This window comes from Salvelinus alpinus, chromosome 10 (assembly GCF_045679555.1).
Source record: "Salvelinus alpinus chromosome 10, SLU_Salpinus.1, whole genome shotgun sequence".
NCBI classification, from domain to species: domain Eukaryota; kingdom Metazoa; phylum Chordata; class Actinopteri; order Salmoniformes; family Salmonidae; genus Salvelinus; species Salvelinus alpinus.
In genome coordinates, this window is record NC_092095.1 from 5,385,552 (window position 1) to 5,410,430 (window position 24,879).

At 39.2% G+C, this 24,879-nt stretch overlaps 1 protein-coding gene across 1 annotated transcript in view; it reads right to left on the minus strand.

Annotated features, from left to right (window-relative positions):
* Positions 1-318: 318 nt before the first annotated feature.
* LOC139531468 (glycogenin-1-like) overlaps positions 319-24,879 on the minus strand; it is a 52,371-nt gene continuing 27,810 nt past the window's right edge. The window contains exons 5-7 of the mRNA XM_071327941.1: positions 22,205-22,331; positions 3,713-3,941; positions 319-3,046 (exon numbers count right to left, since the gene is read on the minus strand). Of these exons, the coding sequence (XP_071184042.1) occupies positions 2,888-3,046; positions 3,713-3,941; positions 22,205-22,331 (515 nt within the window). The 3' untranslated portion in view covers positions 319-2,887. The remainder of the gene's footprint in view (positions 3,047-3,712; positions 3,942-22,204; positions 22,332-24,879) is intronic.

Consider the following 24,879-nt stretch of genomic DNA (forward strand, 5'->3'; position numbering starts at 1 on the left):
GGTAACGGTACACCCAGCAGGTCATTAAGACGGTAACGGTACACCCGGCTGCCCTACACAATACTACAAAACTATGATACTCTACCCTACACAAGTATGTGCTCACCTTATTTCCTTTGAACCCAATCCAACCATCAAGATAATATACAGTGGGAAAGAACAAATACATCAGGATATGAGTACATAACAGATCAGAGATATGGGGTGTAATGACATATAGTAATGTATTTTTCATCCTGTACCATTGAACCTTCCTGAATGAACCTGGTCTGTTTTATGGTTAGATGTGCCAAATAAAGACTCCAGCACAACTCACTATTTATTCTACAAGTACTTTATTTAGCATGTGACAGCGTCTGGGGTACAGGCACCATTTGGGTCAAGTAAAACAGCAGTAAGCTAAAAAACAAAGAGAGATCAACACGTACCGGCATTAGGAGCCAGTAGACAATAGTACAGCTGATCAAACACTAGCAAGAGGTGGGAGTGTAACAGGTACTCAAAAGGTCCAACTGTGAAGGTTAAGGCCAACTGGAAACCTACCCTGGGTAAAGGCAAACTGGATACCTACCCTGGGTTAAGGCCAACTAAAAACACCTACCCTGGGTTAAGGCCAACTGGAAACCTACCCTGGTTTAAGGCCAACTGGAAACCTACCCTGGTTTAAGGCCAACTGGAAACCTAGCCTGGGTTAAGGCCAACTGGAAACCTACCCTGTGTTAAGGCCAACTGGAAACCTACCCTGTGTTAAGGCCAACTGGAAACCTACCCCGTGTTAAGGCCAACTGGAAACCTACCCCGTGTTAAGGCCAACTGGAAACCTACCCCGTGTTAAGGCCAACTGGAAACCTACCCTGGGTTAAGGCCAACTAAAAAACCTACCCTGGGTTAAGGCCAACTGGAAACCTACCCTGGGTTAAGGCCAACTAAAAGATCTAGCCTGCGTTAAGGCCAACTGGAAACCTACCCTGGGTTAAGGCCAACTAAAAAACCTACCATGGGTTAAGGCCAACTAAAAAACCTACCCTGGGTTAAGGCCAACTGGAAACCTACCCTGGGTTAAGGCCAACTGGAAACCTACCCTGGGTTAAGGCCAACTGGAAACCTACCCCGGGTTAAGGCCAACTGGAAACCTAGCCTGGGTTAAGGCCAACTAAAAAACAAGCCGGAGAGGAGATGCCTCACAGCGGCTAAAGAAGTGAAGTGCAAAACAGTATGAAAACTAAGGCAGCAGAACATGTTCCTTCAGAAAGTATTCACTTGACTTATTCCACATGAAAAATTAAACACAAATACACAGTATCTTGATTAGATAAGTGTTTAACCCCGAGTCAATTCATGTTAGAATCACCTTTGGCAGTGATTACATCCGTCTTTCTGGGTAAGTCTCTAAAAGATTTGCACACCTGGATTGTACAATATTTGCCCATTATTCTGTAAAAAAAAAAAGAAGCTTCAAGCTCTCAGGTTGTTTGCTGATCATTAGACATTTTCAAGCTACAACTCAGGAACATTCGTCATCTTGGTAAGCAACTTGTGTATAATTGGCCTTGTGTTTTAGGTTATTGTCCTGCTGAAAGGTGAAATTGTCTCCCAGTGTCTGTTGGAAAGCAGACAACAAGAGTTTCCTCTAGGATTTTGCCTGTGCTTATAGCTCTATTTGTTTCCTAAAAAAACTCCCTCGTCCTTGCCGATGACAAGCATACCCAGAACCTGAAAATATGGCGAGTGGTACTCAGTGATGTTGGATTTGTCCCAAACATAACACTTTATTCAGGACAAAGTACAGTTCTTTACATTTTTTTGTAGTTTAGTTTTACTTTAGTGCCTTATTGCAAACAGGATGCATATTCTGTACAGGGTGCCTTCTTTTCACTGTCAATTAGGTTAGTATCGTGGCGTAACTACAATGTTGATCCATTCTCAGTTCTCCTATTACAGCCATTAAACTCTGTTTTAAAGTCACCATTGACCGCATGGTGAAATCGATGCGAGGTTTCCTTCCTCTCAGGCAACTGAGTTAGGAAGGACGCCTGCTTCGTTGTAGTGACTGGGTGTATTGATACACCATCCCAAGTTTAGTAACTTCACCATGCTCAAAGGGATATTCAGTGTATGCTTTAAAAAAATGTTTACCCCTCTACCAATAGGTGCCCTTCTGAGGTTGAATCTTATTTGTTACATTCACTGCACAACCTTAAAAGATGTATGGAGGGTACAGAGATGAGGTAGTCATTCAAAAATCATGGTAAGCACTTATTTAGGCTTGCCATAAGGGGTTGAACACTTGACTCAAGACACTTCAGTTAAATGTGTCAACAACAAAAAAACTATCCATTGACAAAATCAGATATTGTGTTAAAAATGCATTTTAAATTCAATCTGTAACAACTAAATGTGGATCGAGTGAAGGGTTGTGAATACTTTCTGAAGGCCCAGGCTGTGTAGACATGGCAGGACATTCAGCTCTTAGTTACAGTATTGATCATCAGTGTCCACACGTGGAAAAAGGCTCATGTCCATATACCAAGGCCAGAATTTATTTATTATTTAATTGCGGTTTAAATTCTAAACATTTTCTTCACAAATAGAAAAAAATATATATAGGTATTGTAAAAGCTGGTCAATAAATTGGCTCTTCAGTGTCGTAATCGTCACAGTACATATATGACAGGATAAACATACTATACAAGGATTGCACAGCTGGATGCCCTCTGCCAACAATGTCAGAACGTTTCCCATCGTAACAGAATTGTGTTCTAGCTGGGGTGGGTAATGGCCCACTAATATGGAGAACCAACTATTGGTAAAATGGGAGAGTTGTGTGTGTGTGGGAGGGGAGGGGGAGAAACTAACTAAACTGAATCACTCAAACTCTGTTTCTCCTCTATTTGAGAAAAGCATCAAGCTTTTTCTGGATATTGTCAAACGAGTCCATTCCCATGTAGTCCGCCTGGCCCTGCTCCCATTTCAGCTTGCGCTCCTCGGAGGTCTCCGGTGACATGTATGGCTCAGTGTGATGGGAGTCATGTGACGTGCTGCTTCCCTGGAAGAGAACAAGAAGAAAATAAATAAAATACAAGAATATTAGAAGGGAGCGATTTGATCGATTATGGATCAAGTCACACGACTAAGAGCTCTGGAGAAACACGGGTTCCTTCGTAGTCAGTGCAGCTACAGAACAGTAACACGCAGTGATCTAAAACCTGGCATTTATATCAAGACATTTCCGCTACTGCAAACCATCCATCTAGTGGATCATCAGAGAACACACGGCTATAGTATTAGCAAAGCCAGGTTGTGTTGTTCAAACAGAGATTGTCCACAAGAAGCAGCGATAGTTAATGACCAGGTCTGTTAAGCCCAGCATCACAACCACCTAGTCATCATCATACCTTCCAGCCACCTTCCTTGTGACTAATGATATGGGACCATGACCCAGGCCAGTGACCACGGTGGTCACAACTTTCTTTGACAGAGGACTGGAACTTTAGACGGACGAATGAGAGGGTTAGACATCAATAGCCTTCAGGGCTGAAGTATCACTACATTTTAGAAAGACTAATCATAATATATATATCTTTTTGGTATTAATTCATTCAGGAGGTGGGTCCAACATTTACTTTTACTAACAATAAGCATCCAAGTAATCACTTAATTCAAACTGTGTTGATAACAGTTTCCGTAGAGGAAGGACAAGAGGTTTTAATACTTCTAGACGGACTTCCACACAGCCAGAGTGGAAGGGCTGGTCTCCGTATCCCTCCGCCATCATGGGCACCACAGAGGACGAGTAGAGGAACCACCAGTCCAGGAGGAAGCTGGGGTGTGTGGAGGTCTCCTGCATGTCGCCGCTGAGCCTCTTGGTCGTGGGGTCGTACGTGTAGCTCCACGGCTTGGTCTGACCCAGGAAGTGAACCACCTTGGCGTTGCCCCCGTATCTGGAACAGAATACACGTTGATTTACTTTTCTCTTGTTGTGAATGTAACTCTTATCTGGTTGTAAATGCTTTGGTTTGACAAGTTCCAACACAGAGAAAGAGAGAGAGTGTGTGAAGAGAAGAGAAGACGTGAAGGGAGCGAGAGCCCGACAGCCAGGGGAGAGAATAGCCACTGACCAGCAGAGGCATAAAAAAAAAAGTATTTAAAACAGAAGGCCTCTATTTTGTCCACTGGTCTCAGCTCTGTGGAGCTCCGGCTGGATATCTAACCCCATGAGGCTGCCCCCTAAACTGACGTTATGGCATAAGCACACATGTGACTGTATCGCCTTACACCTACCCGTTCTCACAGCCCAAGAAGACTTCCCCTGCCAGGGGTTTCACAGGTAGTCTACTATTGAGCCACAGCTGCTGGCTGATCCTTCTCCCCCCCAAAGGTCAATGTCCGCACACTGACGCAATCTAATTAGCATATCTAAATCTGTCAGTTTAAACTACGGATGTTTAGTTGCATTGGATGCGTCTCAATCCACCACATCCGCCTGTCACACCTGCAGTGAAAGAGAGAATCAGAGAGGAGCTTAAAGTCCTTTTGTAGCGTCCCAACGGTTTGGCCTACAAAACTATTCTGACCCCTCTATGGAAAGAGGAGACTCGAGAACACGGTGTTCTCCATTTTGCTCTACGACCCCCCCCCCCCCCCAGACGCCCAGGAACATGTCCGTTTTCCTCTAGGACCCCCCCCCCCCCCAGGAACATGACCGTTTTCCTCTAGGACCCCCCCCAGGAACATGACCGTTTTCCTCTAGGACCCCCCCCAGGAACATGACCGTTTTCCTCTAGGACCCCCCCCCCCCCCCAGGAACATGACTGTTTTCCTCTAGGACCCCCCCCCCCAGACTCTCAGGAACATGTCCGTTTTCCTCTAGGACCCCCCCCCCCCCCCAGGAACATGACTGTTTTCCTCTAGGACCCCCCCCCCAGACTCTCAGGAACATGTCCGTTTTCCTCTAGGACGCCCACAGGCCTTGTCTGAAGGTCCCCAGGTACCAGTTGAACTAATGAATGGAAGTACTGTATACACACACACATCCCCAGTTGGAAAGAAAAATACATTGAGTATATGGACGGTTTGTTTTTGGCACTTAACTACGGGGTTAAATACAAGTTTAAAAAATATGTTTCCTGATCTTCTCTCAGATATGGGACAGACTCTTCAGAATAAACTTCCTTTTTGGGGGTGGACTTTGTTGTTCCATGTAGTGAATCTGTTATTCAACGTGTTTCTATTGGCTAATAGCAGTAAGGACTGTTATTCAACGTGTTTCTATTGGCTAATAGCAGTAAGGACTGTTATTCAACGTGTTTCTATTGGCTAATAGCAGTAAGGACTGTTATTCAACGTGTTTCTATTGGCTAATAGCAGTAAGGACTGTTATTCAACGTGTTTCTATTGGCTAATAGCAGTAAGGACTGTCTGTTATTCAATGTGTTTCTATTGGCTAATAGCAGTAAGGACTATCTGTTATTCAATGTGTTTCTATTGGCTAATAGCAGTAAGGACCATCTGTTATTCAATGTGTTTCTATTGGCTAATAGCAGTAAGGACTATCTGTTATTCAATGTGTTTCTATTGGCTAATAGCAGTAAGGACTGTTATTCAATGTGTTTCTATTGGCTAATAGCAGTAAGGACTGTTATTCAATGTGTTTCTATTGGCTAATAGCAGTAAGGACTGTTATTCAACGTGTTTCTATTGGCTAATAGCAGTAAGGACTGTCTGTTATTCAATGTGTTTCTATTGGCTAATAGCAGTAAGGACTATCTGTTATTCAATGTGTTTCTATTGGCTAATAGCAGTAAGGACCATCTGTTATTCAATGTGTTTCTATTGGCTAATAGCAGTAAGGACTATCTGTTATTCAATGTGTTTCTATTGGCTAATAGCAGTAAGGACTGTTATTCAATGTGTTTCTATTGGCTAATAGCAGTAAGGACTGTTATCCAATGTGTTTCTATTGGCTAATAGCAGTAAGGACTGTTATTCAACGTGTTTCTATTGGCTAATAGCAGTAAGGACTGTCTGTTATTCAATGTGTTTCTATTGGCTAATAGCAGTAAGGACTATCTGTTATTCAATGTGTTTCTATTGGCTAATAGCAGTAAGGACCATCTGTTATTCAATGTGTTTCTATTGGCTAATAGCAGTAAGGACTATCTGTTATTCAATGTGTTTCTATTGGCTAATAGCAGTAAGGACTGTTATTCAATGTGTTTCTATTGGCTAATAGCAGTAAGGACTGTTATTCAATGTGTTTCTATTGGCTAATAACAGTAAGGACTATCTGTTATTCAATGTGTTTCTATTGGCTAATAGCAGTAAGGACTGTCTGTTATTCAATGTGTTTCTATTGGCTAATAGCAGTAAGAACTGTTATTCAATGTGTTTCTATTGGCTAATAGCAGTAAGGACTGTCTGTTATTCAATGTGTTTCTATTGGCTAATAGCAGTAAGGACTATCTGTTATTCAATGTGTTTCTATTGGCTAATAGCAGTAAGGACTGTCTGTTATTCAATGTGTTTCTATTGGCTAATAGCAGTAAGGACTGTTATTCAAATGTGTTTCTATTGGCTAATAGCAGTAAGGACTATCTGTTATTCAATGTGTTTCTATTGGCTAATAGCAGTAAGGACTGTCTGTTATTCAATGTGTTTCTATTGGCTAATAGCAGTAAGGACTATCTGTTATTCAATGTGTTTCTATTGGCTAATAGCAGTAAGGACTATCTGTTATTCAGTGTGTTTCTATTGGCTAATAGCAGTAAGGACTGTCTGTTATTCAATGTGTTTCTATTGGCTAATAGCAGTAAGGACTATCTGTTATTCAATGTGTTTCTATTGGCTAATAGCAGTAAGGACTATCTGTTATTCAGTGTGTTTCTATTGGCTAATAGCAGTAAGGACTGTTATTCAATGTGTTTCTATTGGCTAATAGCAGTAAGGACTGTTATTCAATGTGTTTCTATTGGCTAATAGCAGTAAGGACTATCTGTTATTCAGTGTGTTTCTATTGGCTAATAGCAGTAAGGACTATCTGTTATTCAGTGTGTTTCTATTGGCTAATAGCAGTAAGGACTATCTGTTATTCAATGTGTTTCTATTGGCTAATAGCAGTAAGGACTGTTATTCAATGTGTTTCTATTGGCTAATAGCAGTAAGGTCTATCTGTTATTCAATGTGTTTCTATTGGCTAATAGCAGTAAGGACTGTTATTCAATGTGTTTCTATTGGCTAATAGCAGTAAGGTCTATCTGTTATTCAATGTGTTTCTATTGGCTAATAGCAGTAAGGACTATCTGTTATTCAATGTGTTTCTATTGGCTAATAGCAGTAAGGACTGTTATTCAATGTGTTTCTATTGGTTAATAGCAGTAAGGACTGTTATTCAATGTGTTTCTATTGGCTAATAGCAGTAAGGACTGTTATTCAACGTGTTTCTATTGGCTAATAGCAGTAAGGACTGTCTGTTATTCAATGTGTTTCTATTGGCTAATAGCAGTAAGGACTATCTGTTATTCAATGTGTTTCTATTGGCTAATAGCAGTAAGGACTGTCTGTTATTCAATGTGTTTCTATTGGCTAATAGCAGTAAGGACTATCTGTTATTCAATGTGTTTCTATTGGCTAATAGCAGTAAGGACTATCTGTTATTCAGTGTGTTTCTATTGGCTAATAGCAGTAAGGACTGTCTGTTATTCAATGTGTTTCTATTGGCTAATAGCAGTAAGGACTATCTGTTATTCAGTGTGTTTCTATTGGCTAATAGCAGTAAGGACTATCTGTTATTCAGTGTGTTTCTATTGGCTAATAGCAGTAAGGACTGTTATTCAATGTGTTTCTATTGGCTAATAGCAGTAAGGACTGTTATTCAATGTGTTTCTATTGGCTAATAGCAGTAAGGACTATCTGTTATTCAGTGTGTTTCTATTGGCTAATAGCAGTAAGGACTATCTGTTATTCAGTGTGTTTCTATTGGCTAATAGCAGTAAGGACTATCTGTTATTCAATGTGTTTATATTGGCTAATAGCAGTAAGGACTGTTATTCAATGTGTTTCTATTGGCTAATAGCAGTAAGGTCTATCTGTTATTCAATGTGTTTCTATTGGCTAATAGCAGTAAGGACTGTTATTCAATGTGTTTCTATTGGCTAATAGCAGTAAGGTCTATCTGTTATTCAATGTGTTTCTATTGGCTAATAGCAGTAAGGACTATCTGTTATTCAATGTGTTTCTATTGGCTAATAGCAGTAAGGACCATCTGTTATTCAATGTGTTTCTATTGGCTAATAGCAGTAAGGACTATCTGTTATTCAATGTGTTTCTATTGGCTAATAGCAGTAAGGACTGTTATTCAATGTGTTTCTATTGGTTAATAGCAGTAAGGACTGTTATTCAATGTGTTTCTATTGGCTAATAGCAGTAAGGACTGTTATTCAACGTGTTTCTATTGGCTAATAGCAGTAAGGACTGTCTGTTATTCAATGTGTTTCTATTGGCTAATAGCAGTAAGGACTATCTGTTATTCAATGTGTTTCTATTGGCTAATAGCAGTAAGGACCATCTGTTATTCAATGTGTTTCTATTGGCTAATAGCAGTAAGGACTATCTGTTATTCAATGTGTTTCTATTGGCTAATAGCAGTAAGGACTGTTATTCAATGTGTTTCTATTGGCTAATAGCAGTAAGGACTGTTATTCAATGTGTTTCTATTGGCTAATAACAGTAAGGACTATCTGTTATTCAATGTGTTTCTATTGGCTAATAGCAGTAAGAACTGTTATTCAATGTGTTTCTATTGGCTAATAGCAGTAAGGACTATCTGTTATTCAATGTGTTTCTATTGGCTAATAGCAGTAAGGACTGTCTGTTATTCAATGTGTTTCTATTGGCTAATAGCAGTAAGGACTGTTATTCAAATGTGTTTCTATTGGCTAATAGCAGTAAGGACTATCTGTTATTCAATGTGTTTCTATTGGCTAATAGCAGTAAGGACTATCTGTTATTCAATGTGTTTCTATTGGCTAATAGCAGTAAGGACTATCTGTTATTCAATGTGTTTCTATTGGCTAATAGCAGTAAGGACTATCTGTTATTCAATGTGTTTCTATTGGCTAATAGCAGTAAGGACTATCTGTTATTCAATGTGTTTCTATTGGCTAATAGCAGTAAGGACCATCTGTTATTTAATGTGTTTCTATTGGCTAATAGCAGTAAGGACTGTCTGTTATTCAATGTGTTTCTATTGGCTAATAGCAGTAAGGACTGTCTGTTATTCAATGTGTTTCTATTGGCTAATAGCAGTAAGGACTGTCTGTTATTCAATGTGTTTCTATTGGCTAATAGCAGTAAGGACTGTCTGTTATTCAATGTGTTTCTATTGGCTAATAGCAGTAAGGACTGTTATTCAATGTGTTTCTATTGGCTAATAGCAGTAAGGACTGTTATTCAAATGTGTTTCTATTGGCTAATAGCAGTAAGGACTGTCTGTTATTCAATGTGTTTCTATTGGCTAATAGCAGTAAGGACTATCTGTTATTCAATGTGTTTCTATTGGCTAATAGCAGTAAGGACTATCTGTTATTCAATGTGTTTCTATTGGCTAATAGCAGTAAGGACTATCTGTTATTCAATGTGTTTCTATTGGCTAATAGCAGTAAGGACCATCTGTTATTTAATGTGTTTCTATTGGCTAATAGCAGTAAGGACTATCTGTTATTCAATGTGTTTCTATTGGCTAATAGCAGTAAGGACTGTCTGTTATTCAATGTGTTTCTATTGGCTAATAGCAGTAAGGACTGTCTGTTATTCAATGTGTTTCTATTGGCTAATAGCAGTAAGGCCTATATGTTATTCAATGTGTTTCTATTGGCTAATAGCAGTAAGGACTGTTATTCAATGTGTTTCTATTGGCTAATAGCAGTAAGGACTGTTATTCAATGTGTTTCTATTGGCTAATAGCAGTAAGGACTGTTATTCAACGTGTTTCTATTGGCTAATAGCAGTAAGGACTGTCTGTTATTCAATGTGTTTCTATTGGCTAATAGCAGTAAGGACTATCTGTTATTCAATGTGTTTCTATTGGCTAATAGCAGTAAGGACCATCTGTTATTCAATGTGTTTCTATTGGCTAATAGCAGTAAGGACTATCTGTTATTCAATGTGTTTCTATTGGCTAATAGCAGTAAGGACTGTTATTCAATGTGTTTCTATTGGCTAATAGCAGTAAGGACTGTTATTCAATGTGTTTCTATTGGCTAATAACAGTAAGGACTATCTGTTATTCAATGTGTTTCTATTGGCTAATAGCAGTAAGAACTCTTATTCAATGTGTTTCTATTGGCTAATAGCAGTAAGGACAATCTGTTATTCAATGTGTTTCTATTGGCTAATAGCAGTAAGGACTGTCTGTTATTCAATGTGTTTCTATTGGCTAATAGCAGTAAGGACTGTTATTCAAATGTGTTTCTATTGGCTAATAGCAGTAAGGACTATCTGTTATTCAATGTGTTTCTATTGGCTAATAGCAGTAAGGACTGTCTGTTATTCAATGTGTTTCTATTGGCTAATAGCAGTAAGGACTATCTGTTATTCAATGTGTTTCTATTGGCTAATAGCAGTAAGGACTATCTGTTATTCAGTGTGTTTCTATTGGCTAATAGCAGTAAGGACTGTCTGTTATTCAATGTGTTTCTATTGGCTAATAGCAGTAAGGACTATCTGTTATTCAGTGTGTTTCTATTGGCTAATAGCAGTAAGGACTATCTGTTATTCAGTGTGTTTCTGTTGGCTAATAGCAGTAAGGACTGTTATTCAATGTGTTTCTATTGGCTAATAGCAGTAAGGACTGTTATTCAATGTGTTTCTATTGGCTAATAGCAGTAAGGACTATCTGTTATTCAGTGTGTTTCTATTGGCTAATAGCAGTAAGGACTATCTGTTATTCAGTGTGTTTCTATTGGCTAATAGCAGTAAGGACTATCTGTTATTCAATGTGTTTCTATTGGCTAATAGCAGTAAGGACTGTTATTCAATGTGTTTCTATTGGCTAATAACAGTAAGGACTATCTGTTATTCAATGTGTTTCTATTGGCTAATAGCAGTAAGAACTGTTATTCAATGTGTTTCTATTGGCTAATAGCAGTAAGGACTATCTGTTATTCAATGTGTTTCTATTGGCTAATAGCAGTAAGGACTGTCTGTTATTCAATGTGTTTCTATTGGCTAATAGCAGTAAGGACTATCTGTTATTCAATGTGTTTCTATTGGCTAATAGCAGTAAGGACTATCTGTTATTCAATGTGTTTCTATTGGCTAATAGCAGTAAGGACTATCTGTTATTCAATGTGTTTCTATTGGCTAATAGCAGTAAGGACTATCTGTTATTCAATGTGTTTCTATTGGCTAATAGCAGTAAGGACCATCTGTTATTCAATGTGTTTCTATTGGCTAATAGCAGTAAGGACTATCTGTTATTTAATGTGTTTCTATTGGCTAATAGCAGTAAGGACTGTCTGTTATTCAATGTGTTTCTATTGGCTAATAGCAGTAAGGACTGTCTGTTATTCAATGTGTTTCTATTGGCTAATAGCAGTAAGGACTGTCTGTTATTCAATGTGTTTCTATTGGCTAATAGCAGTAAGGACTGTCTGTTATTCAATGTGTTTCTATTGGCTAATAGCAGTAAGGACTGTTATTCAATGTGTTTCTATTGGCTAATAGCAGTAAGGACTGTTATTCAAATGTGTTTCTATTGGCTAATAGCAGTAAGGACTGTCTGTTATTCAATGTGTTTCTATTGGCTAATAGCAGTAAGGACTATCTGTTATTCAATGTGTTTCTATTGGCTAATAGCAGTAAGGACTATCTGTTATTCAATGTGTTTCTATTGGCTAATAGCAGTAAGGACTATCTGTTATTCAATGTGTTTCTATTGGCTAATAGCAGTAAGGACCATCTGTTATTTAATGTGTTTCTATTGGCTAATAGCAGTAAGGACTATCTGTTATTCAATGTGTTTCTATTGGCTAATAGCAGTAAGGACTGTCTGTTATTCAATGTGTTTCTATTGGCTAATAGCAGTAAGGACTGTCTGTTATTCAATGTGTTTCTATTGGCTAATAGCAGTAAGGCCTATCTGTTATTCAATGTGTTTCTATTGGCTAATAGCAGTAAGGACTGTTATTCAATGTGTTTCTATTGGCTAATAGCAGTAAGGACTGTTATTCAATGTGTTTCTATTGGCTAATAGCAGTAAGGACTGTTATTCAACGTGTTTCTATTGGCTAATAGCAGTAAGGACTGTCTGTTATTCAATGTGTTTCTATTGGCTAATAGCAGTAAGGACTATCTGTTATTCAATGTGTTTCTATTGGCTAATAGCAGTAAGGACCATCTGTTATTCAATGTGTTTCTATTGGCTAATAGCAGTAAGGACTATCTGTTATTCAATGTGTTTCTATTGGCTAATAGCAGTAAGGACTGTTATTCAATGTGTTTCTATTGGCTAATAGCAGTAAGGACTGTTATTCAATGTGTTTCTATTGGCTAATAACAGTAAGGACTATCTGTTATTCAATGTGTTTCTATTGGCTAATAGCAGTAAGAACTGTTATTCAATGTGTTTCTATTGGCTAATAGCAGTAAGGACAATCTGTTATTCAATGTGTTTCTATTGGCTAATAGCAGTAAGGACTGTCTGTTATTCAATGTGTTTCTATTGGCTAATAGCAGTAAGGACTGTTATTCAAATGTGTTTCTATTGGCTAATAGCAGTAAGGACTATCTGTTATTCAATGTGTTTCTATTGGCTAATAGCAGTAAGGACTGTCTGTTATTCAATGTGTTTCTATTGGCTAATAGCAGTAAGGACTATCTGTTATTCAATGTGTTTCTATTGGCTAATAGCAGTAAGGACTATCTGTTATTCAGTGTGTTTCTATTGGCTAATAGCAGTAAGGACTGTCTGTTATTCAATGTGTTTCTATTGGCTAATAGCAGTAAGGACTATCTGTTATTCAGTGTGTTTCTATTGGCTAATAGCAGTAAGGACTGTTATTCAATGTGTTTCTATTGGCTAATAGCAGTAAGGACTGTTATTCAATGTGTTTCTATTGGCTAATAGCAGTAAGGACTATCTGTTATTCAGTGTGTTTCTATTGGCTAATAGCAGTAAGGACTATCTGTTATTCAGTGTGTTTCTATTGGCTAATAGCAGTAAGGACTATCTGTTATTCAGTGTGTTTCTATTGGCTAATAGCAGTAAGGACTATCTGTTATTCAATGTGTTTCTATTGGCTAATAGCAGTAAGGACTGTTATTCAATGTGTTTCTATTGGCTAATAGCAGTAAGGTCTATCTGTTATTCAATGTGTTTATATTGGCTAATAGCAGTAAGGACTGTTATTCAATGTGTTTCTATTGGCTAATAGCAGTAAGGTCTATCTGTTATTCAATGTGTTTCTATTGGCTAATAGCAGTAAGGACTATCTGTTATTCAATGTGTTTCTATTGGCTAATAGCAGTAAGGACCATCTGTTATTCAATGTGTTTCTATTGGCTAATAGCAGTAAGGACTATCTGTTATTCAATGTGTTTCTATTGGCTAATAGCAGTAAGGACTGTTATTCAATGTGTTTCTATTGGCTAATAGCAGTAAGGACTTATTCAATGTGTTTCTATTGGCTAATAGCAGTAAGGACTGTTATTCAACGTGTTTCTATTGGCTAATAGCAGTAAGGACTGTCTGTTATTCAATGTGTTTCTATTGGCTAATAGCAGTAAGGACTATCTGTTATTCAATGTGTTTCTATTGGCTAATAGCAGTAAGGACCATCTGTTATTCAATGTGTTTCTATTGGCTAATAGCAGTAAGGACTATCTGTTATTCAATGTGTTTCTATTGGCTAATAGCAGTAAGGACTGTTATTCAATGTGTTTCTATTGGCTAATAGCAGTAAGGACTGTTATTCAATGTGTTTCTATTGGCTAATAACAGTAAGGACTATCTGTTATTCAATGTGTTTCTATTGGCTAATAGCAGTAAGAACTGTTATTCAATGTGTTTCTATTGGCTAATAGCAGTAAGGACTATCTGTTATTCAATGTGTTTCTATTGGCTAATAGCAGTAAGGACTGTCTGTTATTCAATGTGTTTCTATTGGCTAATAGCAGTAAGGACTGTTATTCAATGTGTTTCTATTGGCTAATAGCAGTAAGGACTATCTGTTATTCAATGTGTTTCTATTGGCTAATAGCAGTAAGGACTATCTGTTATTCAATGTGTTTCTATTGGCTAATAGCAGTAAGGACTATCTGTTATTCAATGTGTTTCTATTGGCTAATAGCAGTAAGGACTATCTGTTATTCAATGTGTTTCTATTGGCTAATAGCAGTAAGGACTATCTGTTATTCAATGTGTTTCTATTGGCTAATAGCAGTAAGGACCATCTGTTATTTAATGTGTTTCTATTGGCTAATAGCAGTAAGGACTATCTGTTATTCAATGTGTTTCTATTGGCTAATAGCAGTAAGGACTGTCTGTTATTCAATGTGTTTCTATTGGCTAATAGCAGTAAGGCCTATCTGTTATTCAATGTGTTTCTATTGGCTAATAGCAGTAAGGCCTATCTGTTATTCAATGTGTTTCTATTGGCTAATAGCAGTAAGGACTGTTATTCAATGTGTTTCTATTGGCTAATAGCAGTAAGGACTGTTATTCAAATGTGTTTCTATTGGCTAATAGCAGTAAGGACTGTCTGTTATTCAATGTGTTTCTATTGGCTAATAGCAGTAAGGACTATCTGTTATTCAATGTGTTTCTATTGGCTAATAGCAGTAAGGACTATCTGTTATTCAATGTGTTTCTATTGGCTAATAGCAGTAAGGACTATCTGTTATTCAATGTGTTTCTATTGGCTAATAGCAGTAAGGACTATCTGTTATTCAATGTGTTTCTATTGGCTAATAGCAGTAAGGACCATCTGTTATTTAATGTGTTTCTATTGGCTAATAGCAGTAAGGACCATCTGTTATTTAATGTGTTTCTATTGGCTAATAGCAGTAAGGACTATCTGTTATTCAATGTGTTTCTATTGGCTAATAGCAGTAAGGACTGTCTGTTATTCAATGTGTTTCTATTGGCTAATAGCAGTAAGGACTGTCTGTTATTCAATGTGTTTCTATTGGCTAATAGCAGTAAGGCCTAACTGTTATTCAATGTGTTTCTATTGGCTAATAGCAGTAAGGACTGTTATTCAATGTGTTTCTATTGGCTAATAGCAGTGAGGACTCTGTTATTCAGTGTGTTTCTATTGGCTAATAGCAGTAAGGACTGTTATTCAAATGTGTTTCTATTGGCTAATAGCAGTAAGGACTGTCTGTTATTCAATGTGTTTCTATTGGCTAATAGCAGTAAGGACTATCTGTTATTCAATGTGTTTCTATTGGCTAATAGCAGTAAGGACTATCTGTTATTCAATGTGTTTCTATTGGCTAATAGCAGTAAGGACTATCTGTTATGCAATGTGTTTCTATTGGCTAATAGCAGTAAGGACTATCTGTTATTCAATGTGTTTCTATTGGCTAATAGCAGTAAGGACTATCTGTTATTTTATGTGTTTCTATTGGCTAATAGCAGTAAGGACTATCTGTTATTCAATGTGTTTCTATTGGCTAATAGCAGTAAGGACTGTCTGTTATTCAATGTGTTTCTATTGGCTAATAGCAGTAAGGCCTATCTGTTATTCAATGTGTTTCTATTGGCTAATAGCAGTAAGGACTGTTATTCAATGTGTTTCTATTGGCTAATAGCAGTGAGGACTCTGTTATTCAGTGTGTTTCTATTGGCTAATAGCAGTAAGGACTGTTATTCAAATGTGTTTCTATTGGCTAATAGCAGTAAGGACTGTCTGTTATTCAATGTGTTTCTATTGGCTAATAGCAGTAAGGACTATCTGTTATTCAATGTGTTTCTATTGGCTAATAGCAGTAAGGACTATCTGTTATTCAATGTGTTTCTATTGGCTAATAGCAGTAAGGACTATCTGTTATGCAATGTGTTTCTATTGGCTAATAGCAGTAAGGACTATCTGTTATTCAATGTGTTTCTATTGGCTAATAGCAGTAAGGACTATCTGTTATTTTATGTGTTTCTATTGGCTAATAGCAGTAAGGACCATCTGTTATTTAATGTGTTTCTATTGGCTAATAGCAGTAAGGACTATCTGTTATTCAATGTGTTTCTATTGGCTAATAGCAGTAAGGACTGTTATTCAATGTGTTTCTATTGGCTAATAGCAGTAAGGACTGTTATTCAAATGTGTTTCTATTGGCTAATAGCAGTAAGGACTATCTGTTATTCAATGTGTTTCTATTGGCTAATAGCAGTAAGGACTGTCTGTTATTCAATGTGTTTCTATTGGCTAATAGCAGTAAGGACTATCTGTTATTCAATGTGTTTCTATTGGCTAATAGCAGTAAGGACTATCTGTTATTCAATGTGTTTCTATTGGCTAATAGCAGTAAGGACTGTTATCCAATGTGTTTCTATTGGCTAATAGCAGTAAGGACTGTCTGTTATTCAATGTGTTTCTATTGGCTAATAGCAGTAAGGACTATCTGTTATTCAATGTGTTTCTATTGGCTAATAGCAGTAAGGACTATCTGTTATTCAATGTGTTTCTATTGGCTAATAGCAGTAAGGACTATCTGTTATTCAGTGTGTTTCTATTGGCTAATAGCAGTAAGGACTATCTGTTATTCAATGTGTTTCTATTGGCTAATAGCAGTAAGGACTATCTGTTATTCAGTGTGTTTCTATTGGCTAATAGCAGTAAGGACTATCTGTTATTCAGTGTGTTTCTATTGGCTAATAGCAGTAAGGACTGTTATTCAATGTGTTTCTATTGGCTAATAGCAGTAAGGACTATCTGTTATTCAGTGTGTTTCTATTGGCTAATAGCAGTAAGGACTATCTGTTATTCAGTGTGTTTCTATTGGCTAATAGCAGTAAGGACTATCTGTTATTCAATGTGTTTCTATTGGCTAATAGCAGTAAGGACTGTTATTCAATGTGTTTCTATTGGCTAATAGCAGTAAGGTCTATCTGTTATTCAATGTGTTTCTATTGGCTAATAGCAGTAAGGACTGTTATTCAATGTGTTTCTATTGGCTAATAGCAGTAAGGTCTATCTGTTATTCAATGTGTTTCTATTGGCTAATAGCAGTAAGGACTATCTGTTATTCAATGTGTTTCTATTGGCTAATAGCAGTAAGGGCCACCTGTTATTCAATGTGTTTCTATTGGCTAATAGCAGTAAGGACTGTTATTCAATGTGTTTCTATTGGCTAATAGCAGTAAGGACTATCTGTTATTCAATGTGTTTCTATTGGCTAATAGCAGTAAGGACTATCTGTTATTCAATGTGTTTCTATTGGCTAATAGCAGTAAGGACTGTCTGTTATTCAATGTGTTTCTATTGGCTAATAGCAGTAAGGACTATCTGTTATTCAATGTGTTTCTATTGGCTAATAGCAGTAAGGACTATCTGTTATTCAATGTGTTTCTATTGGCTAATAGCAGTAAGGACTGTTATTCAATGTGTTTCTATTGGCTAATAGCAGTAAGGACTATCTGTTATTCAATGTGTTTCTATTGGCTAATAGCAGTAAGGACTGTTATTCAATGTGTTTCTATTGGCTAATAGCAGTAAGGACTGTAATTCAATGTGTTTCTATTGGCTAATAGCAGTAAGGACTGTAATTCAATGTGTTTCTATTGGCTAATAGCAGTAAGGCAAAATAATTTTCTTTTTTTGTTGATACATCAAGGGGTCTTGAAATTCAAAATCAAATAGCTAAAATGATCCTTGGTGTGACCTTCTTAAAACAATTCCTTATAGTTTAGTAGGACGCCTCCCGGCTTCGACTCTTATGAGTGGTTAATGTTTTGGCAGGGAATTATCGACAACACCTTAAATATTTAGTTTGGGATTTAGCAGAATGTTTCTCAATGCAAGAAATACAGATATACCCAGATAATAGTTACTGCCTAAACCAGCAACTAGATCTACACACGGTCCTCTATCACATGAGTACTTACTGTTTGAATGCTAGAAGGTAGGTGTAGACTGAGTACATACTGTTTGAATGCTAGAAGGTAGGTGTAGACTGAGTACGTACTGTTTGAATGCTAGAAGGTAGGTGTAGACTGAGTACATACTGTTTGAATGCTGGAAGGTAGGTGTAGACTGAGTACGTACTGTTTGAATGCTAGAAGGTAGGTGTAGACTGAGTACGTACTGTTTGAATGCTGGAAGGTAGGTGTAGACTGAGTACATACTGTTTGAATGCTGGAAGGTAGGTGTAGACTGAGTACATACTGTTTGAATGCTGGAAGGTAGGTGTAGACTGAGTACATACTGTTTGAATGCTGGAAGGTAGGTGTAGACTGAGTACATACTGTTTGAATGCTGGAAGGTAGGTGTAGACTGAGTACGTACTGTTTGAATGCTGGAAGGTAGGTGTAGACTGAGTACATACTGTTTGAATGCTGGAAGGTAGGTGTAGACTGAGTACGTACTGTTTGAATGCTGGAAGGTAGGTGTAGACTGAGTACGTACTGTTTGAATGCTGGAAGGTAGGTGTAGACTGAGTACATACTGTTTGAATGCTAGAAGGTAGGTGTAGACTGAGTACATACTGTTTGAATGCTGGAAGGTAGGTGTAGACTGAGTACATACTGTTTGAATGCTGGAAGGTAGGTGTAGACTGAGTACATACTGTTTGAATGCTGGAAGGTAGGTGTAGACTGAGTACGTACTGTTTGAATGCTGGAAGGTAGGTGTAGACTGAGTACATACTGTTTGAATGCTGGAAGGTAGGTGTAGACTGAGTACATACTGTTTGAATGCTGGAAGGTAGGTGTAGACTGAGTACGTACTGTTTGAATGCTGGAAGGTAGGTGTAGACTGAGTACATACTGTTTGAATGCTGGAAGGTAGGTGTAGACTGAGTACGTACTGTTTGAATGCTGGAAGGTAGGTGTAGACTGAGTACGTACTGTTTGAATGCTGGAAGGTAGGTGTAGACTGAGTACGTACTGTTTGAATGCTAGAAGGTAGGTGTAGACTGAGTACGTACTGTTTGAATGCTGGAAGGTAGGTGTAGACTGAGTACGTACTGTTTGAATGCTGGAAGGTAGGTGTAGACTGAGTACTTACTGTTTGAATGCTGGAAGGTAGGTGTAGACTGAGTACGTACTGTTTGAATGCTGGAAGGTAGGTGTAGACTGAGTACGTACTGTTTGAATGCTGGAAGGTAGGTGTAGACTGAGTACGTACTGTTTGAATGCTGGAAGGTAGGTGTAGACTGAGTACGTACTGTTTGAATGCTGGAAGGTAGGTGTAGACTGAGTACGTACTGTTTGAATGCTGGAAGGTAGGTGTAGACTGAGTACGTACTGTTTGAATGCTGGAAGGTAGGTGTAGACTGAGTACGTACTGTTTGAATGCTGGAAGGTAGGTGTAGACTGAGTACATACTGTTTGAATGCTGGAAGGTAGGTGTAGACTGAGTACGTACTGTTTGAATGCTGGAAGGTAGGTGTAGACTGAGTACATACTGTTTGAATGCTGGAAGGTAGGTGTAGACTGAGTACGTACTGTTTGAATGCTGGAAGGTAGGTGTAGACAGTACTTACTGTTTGAATGCTGGAAGGTAGGTGTAGACAGTACGTACTGTTTGAATGCTGGAAGGTAGGTGTAGACTGAGTACATACTGTTTGAATGCTGGAAGGTAGGTGTAGACTGAGTACGTACTGTTTGAATGCTGGAAGGTAGGTGTAGACTGAGTACATACTGTTTGAATGCTGGAAGGTAGGTGTAGACTGAGTACGTACTGTTTGAATGCTGGAAGGTAGGTGTAGACTGAGTACATACTGTTTGAATGCTGGAAGGTAGGTGTAGACTGAGTACGTACTGTTTGAATGCTGGAAGGTAGGTGTAGACTGAGTACATACTGTTTGAATGCTGGAAGGTAGGTGTAGACTGAGTACGTACTGTTTGAATGCTGGAAGGTAGGTGTAGACTGAGTACGTACTGTTTGAATGCTGGAAGGTAGGTGTAGACTGAGTACGTACTGTTTGAATGCTAGAAGGTAGGTGTAGACTGAGTACATACTGTTTGAATGCTAGAAGGTAGGTGTAGACTGAGTACGTACTGTTTGAATGCTAGAAGGTAGGTGTAGACTGAGTACGTACTGTTTGAATGCTGGAAGGTAGGTGTAGACTGAGTACGTACTGTTTGAATGCTAGAAGGTAGGTGTAGACTGAGTACATACTGTTTGAATGCTAGAAGGTAGGTGTAGACTGAGTACATACTGTTTGAATGCTGGAAGGTAGGTGTAGACTGAGTACGTACTGTTTGAATGCTGGAAGGTAGGTGTAGACTGAGTACGTACTGTTTGAATGCTGGAAGGTAGGTGTAGACTGAGTACATACTGTTTGAATGCTGGAAGGTAGGTGTAGACTGAGTACGTACTGTTTGAATGCTGGAAGGTAGGTGTAGACTGAGTACGTACTGTTTGAATGCTGGAAGGTAGGTGTAGACTGAGTACTTACTGTTTGAATGCTGGAAGGTAGGTGTAGACTGAGTACGTACTGTTTGAATGCTGGAAGGTAGGTGTAGACTGAGTACGTACTGTTTGAATGCTGGAAGGTAGGTGTAGACTGAGTACGTACTGTTTGAATGCTGGAAGGTAGGTGTAGACTGAGTACGTACTGTTTGAATGCTGGAAGGTAGGTGTAGACTGAGTACGTACTGTTTGAATGCTGGAAGGTAGGTGTAGACTGAGTACATACTGTTTGAATGCTAGAAGGTAGGTGTAGACTGAGTACATACTGTTTGAATGCTAGAAGGTAGGTGTAGACTGAGTACGTACTGTTTGAATGCTGGAAGGTAGGTGTAGACTGAGTACGTACTGTTTGAATGCTGGAAGGTAGGTGTAGACTGAGTACGTACTGTTTGAATGCTGGAAGGTAGGTGTAGACTGAGTACGTACTGTTTGAATGCTGGAAGGTAGGTGTAGACTGAGTACGTACTGTTTGAATGCTGGAAGGTAGGTGTAGACTGAGTACGTACTGTTTGAATGCTGGAAGGTAGGTGTAGACTGAGTACGTACTGTTTGAATGCTGGAAGGTAGGTGTAGACTGAGTACGTACTGTTTGAATGCTGGAAGGTAGGTGTAGACTGAGTACGTACTGTTTGAATGCTGGAAGGTAGGTGTAGACTGAGTACGTACTGTTTGAATGCTGGAAGGTAGGTGTAGACAGTACTTACTGTTTGAATGCTGGAAGGTAGGTGTAGACAGTACTTACTGTTTGAATGCTGGAAGGTAGGTGTAGACTGAGTACGTACTGTTTGAATGCTGGAAGGTAGGTGTAGACTGAGTACATACTGTTTGAATGCTGGAAGGTAGGTGTAGACTGAGTACATACTGTTTGAATGCTGGAAGGTAGGTGTAGACTGAGTACGTACTGTTTGAATGCTGGAAGGTAGGTGTAGACAGTACTTACTGTTTGAATGCTGGAAGGTAGGTGTAGACAGTACTTACTGTTTGAATGCTAGAAGGTAGGTGTAGACTGAGTACATACTGTTTGAATGCTGGAAGGTAGGTGTAGACTGAGTACGTACTGTTTGAATGCTGGAAGGTAGGTGTAGACTGAGTACATACTGTTTGAATGCTGGAAGGTAGGTGTAGACTGAGTACGTACTGTTTGAATGCTAGAAGGTAGGTGTAGACTGAGTACGTACTGTTTGAATGCTGGAAGGTAGGTGTAGACTGAGTACGTACTGTTTGAATGCTGGAAGGTAGGTGTAGACTGAGTACGTACTGTTTGAATGCTGGAAGGTAGGTGTAGACTGAGTACGTACTGTTTGAATGCTGGAAGGGAGGTGTAGACTGAGTACGTACTGTTTGAATGCTGGAAGGTAGGTGTAGACTGAGTACGTACTGTTTGAATGCTGGAAGGTAGGTGTAGACTGAGTACATACTGTTTGAATGCTGGAAGGTAGGTGTAGACTGAGTACGTACTGTTTGAATGCTGGAAGGTAGGTGTAGACTGAGTACGTACTGTTTGAATGCTGGAAGGTAGGTGTAGACAGTACTTACTGTTTGAATGCTGGAAGGTAGGTGTAGACAGTACTTACTGTTTGAATGCTGGAAGATAGGTGTAGATTGCTATGCTGCTGAGGTTGTAGATGAAGGGGAGGTGTTTCGATATATCTGCTGTTGCCCAGTTACTGAAGTAGCCATTCAAGACCCCCTGGTCTCCTCCTAGAGAAAAGAAAAAACAGCAGTTAGCAACAAGAGCGTGTAAATAGGGGGCACAATATATTTTGGCCCAACCCATATCAATGCATAGGGATGGTTCAAAAACACAAGGAAGCAGAGTCTAGATCCAGACTTAATCCATCTACAAGTAACTCATTGATCATCAAAACATATATATGATCAGCTTGGTACATTGTCAGTAATATGAATAGACCAGACAGTGAGGCCAACACTAAACCCACCACAGTGAGACAAGGGTTACACAGTGAGGCCAACACTAAACCCACCACAGCGAGACAAGGGTTACACAGTGAGGCCAACACTAAACCCACCACAGCGAGACAAGGGTTACACAGTGAGGCCAACACTAAACCCACCACAGCGAGAGAAGGGTTACACAGGAAGACCAAAGTTGTTTTTAAACAGGCATTGTGAAACAGAAATTAAGCTTCATAATATTCTCTTCACTGCGGTTGCAAAAATGGAGCTATATATATATCTCAGCAAAGAAAGAAACGTCCTCTCACTGTCAACTGCGTTTATTTTCAGTAAACTTAACATGTGTAAATATTTGTATGAAGAATCTATTTGTACAAGATTCAACAACTGACACAAACTGAACAAGTTCCACAGACATGTGACTAACAGAAATGGAATAATGTGTCCCTGAACAAAGGGGGGGGGGGGGGGGGGGGTCAAAATCAAAAGTGGTGTGGCCACCAGCTGCATTAAGTACTGCAGTGCATCTCCTCCTCATGGACTGCATCAGATTTGCCCATTCCTGCTAAGAGATGTTACCCCACTCTTCCACCAAGGCACCTGCACTTTCCCGGACATTTCTGGGGGGAATGGCCCTAGCCCTCACCCTCCGATCCAACAGGTCCCAGACGTGCTCAATGGGATTGAGATCCGGGCTCTTCGCTGGCCATGGCAAAACACTGACATTCCTGTCTTGCAGGAAATCACGCACAGAACGAGCAGTATGGCTGGCGGCATTGTCATGTTGGAGGGTCATGTCAGGATGAGCCTGCAGGAAGGGTACCACATGAGGGAGGGGGATGTCTTCCCTGTAACGCACAGCGTTGAGATTGCCTGCAATGACAACAAGCTCAGTCCGATGATGCTGTGACACACCACCCCGGACCATGACGAACCCTCCACTTCCAAATCGATCCCGCTCCAGAGTACTGGCCTCGGTGTAACGCTCATTCCTTCAACGATAAACGCGAATCCGACTATCACCCCTGGTGAGACAAAACCATGACTCGTCAGTGAAGAGCACTTTTTGCCAGTCCTGTCTGGTCCAGTGACGGTGGGTTTGTGCCCATAGGTGACGTTGTTGCTGGTGATGTCTGGTGAGGACCTGCCTTACAACAGGCCTACAAGCCCTCAGTCCAGCCTCTCTCAGCCTATTGCGGACAGTCTGAGCACTGATGGAGGGATTGTGCGTTCCTGGTGTAAAACCTTTCCAATGAAGATCTGTGAAGTTATTTGAATTTTTACAAATGATCTTTGAAAGACAGGGTCCTGAAAGTGACATTTCTTTTTTGCTGAGATTAGATCTCTATAGCAACAACTTTGGTAGTAGACCAGTAAACTACCATAATTTTGGCATCTTTCAAAAGGACAATTCTCTTGGTCTATCTACTAGATCGTCAGGGAGACACGTTAACACTATATATTAATGAATAATTATTTACCAAGTTAATAATAAAGTATAAATTACTTGATTGTCATACATTTTCTGTTAATTACAAAAATGACTGAAGATTCCAGTAACTGGTGTAGATTAGCAGTATCTTTGCTACTCTTCACCCCGACTTCAGAGACAAGCAACACAGTCACTATTACAACAGGTTGGCATACAGACAGACTAGCACAGACATAGTAGCTGATAGCACAGTCACTATACAACAGGTTGGCATACAGACAGACTAGCACAGACATAGTAGCTGATAGCACAGTCACTATACAACAGGTAGGCATACAGACAGACTAGCACAGACATAGTAGCTGATAGCACAGTCACTATACAACAGGTAGGCATACAGACAGACTAGCACAGACATAGTAGCTGATAGCACAGTCACTATTACAACAGGTTGGCATACAGACAGACTAGCACAGACATAGTAGCTGATAGCACAGTCACTATACAACAGGTAGGCATACAGACAGACTAGCACAGACATAGTAGCTGATAGCACAGTCACTATACAACAGGTAGGCATACAGACAGACTAGCACAGACATAGTAGCTGATAGCACAGTCACTATACAACAGGTAGGCATACAGACAGACTAGCACAGACATAGTAGCTGATAGCACAGTCACTATACAACAGGTAGGCATACAGACAGACTAGCACAGACATAGTAGCTGATAGCACAGTCACTATTACAACAGGTTGGCATACAGACAGACTAGCACAGACATAGTAGCTGATAGCACAGTCACTATACAACAGGTAGGCATACAGACAGACTAGCACAGACATAGTAGCTGATAGCACAGTCACTATACAACAGGTAGGCATACAGACAGACTAGC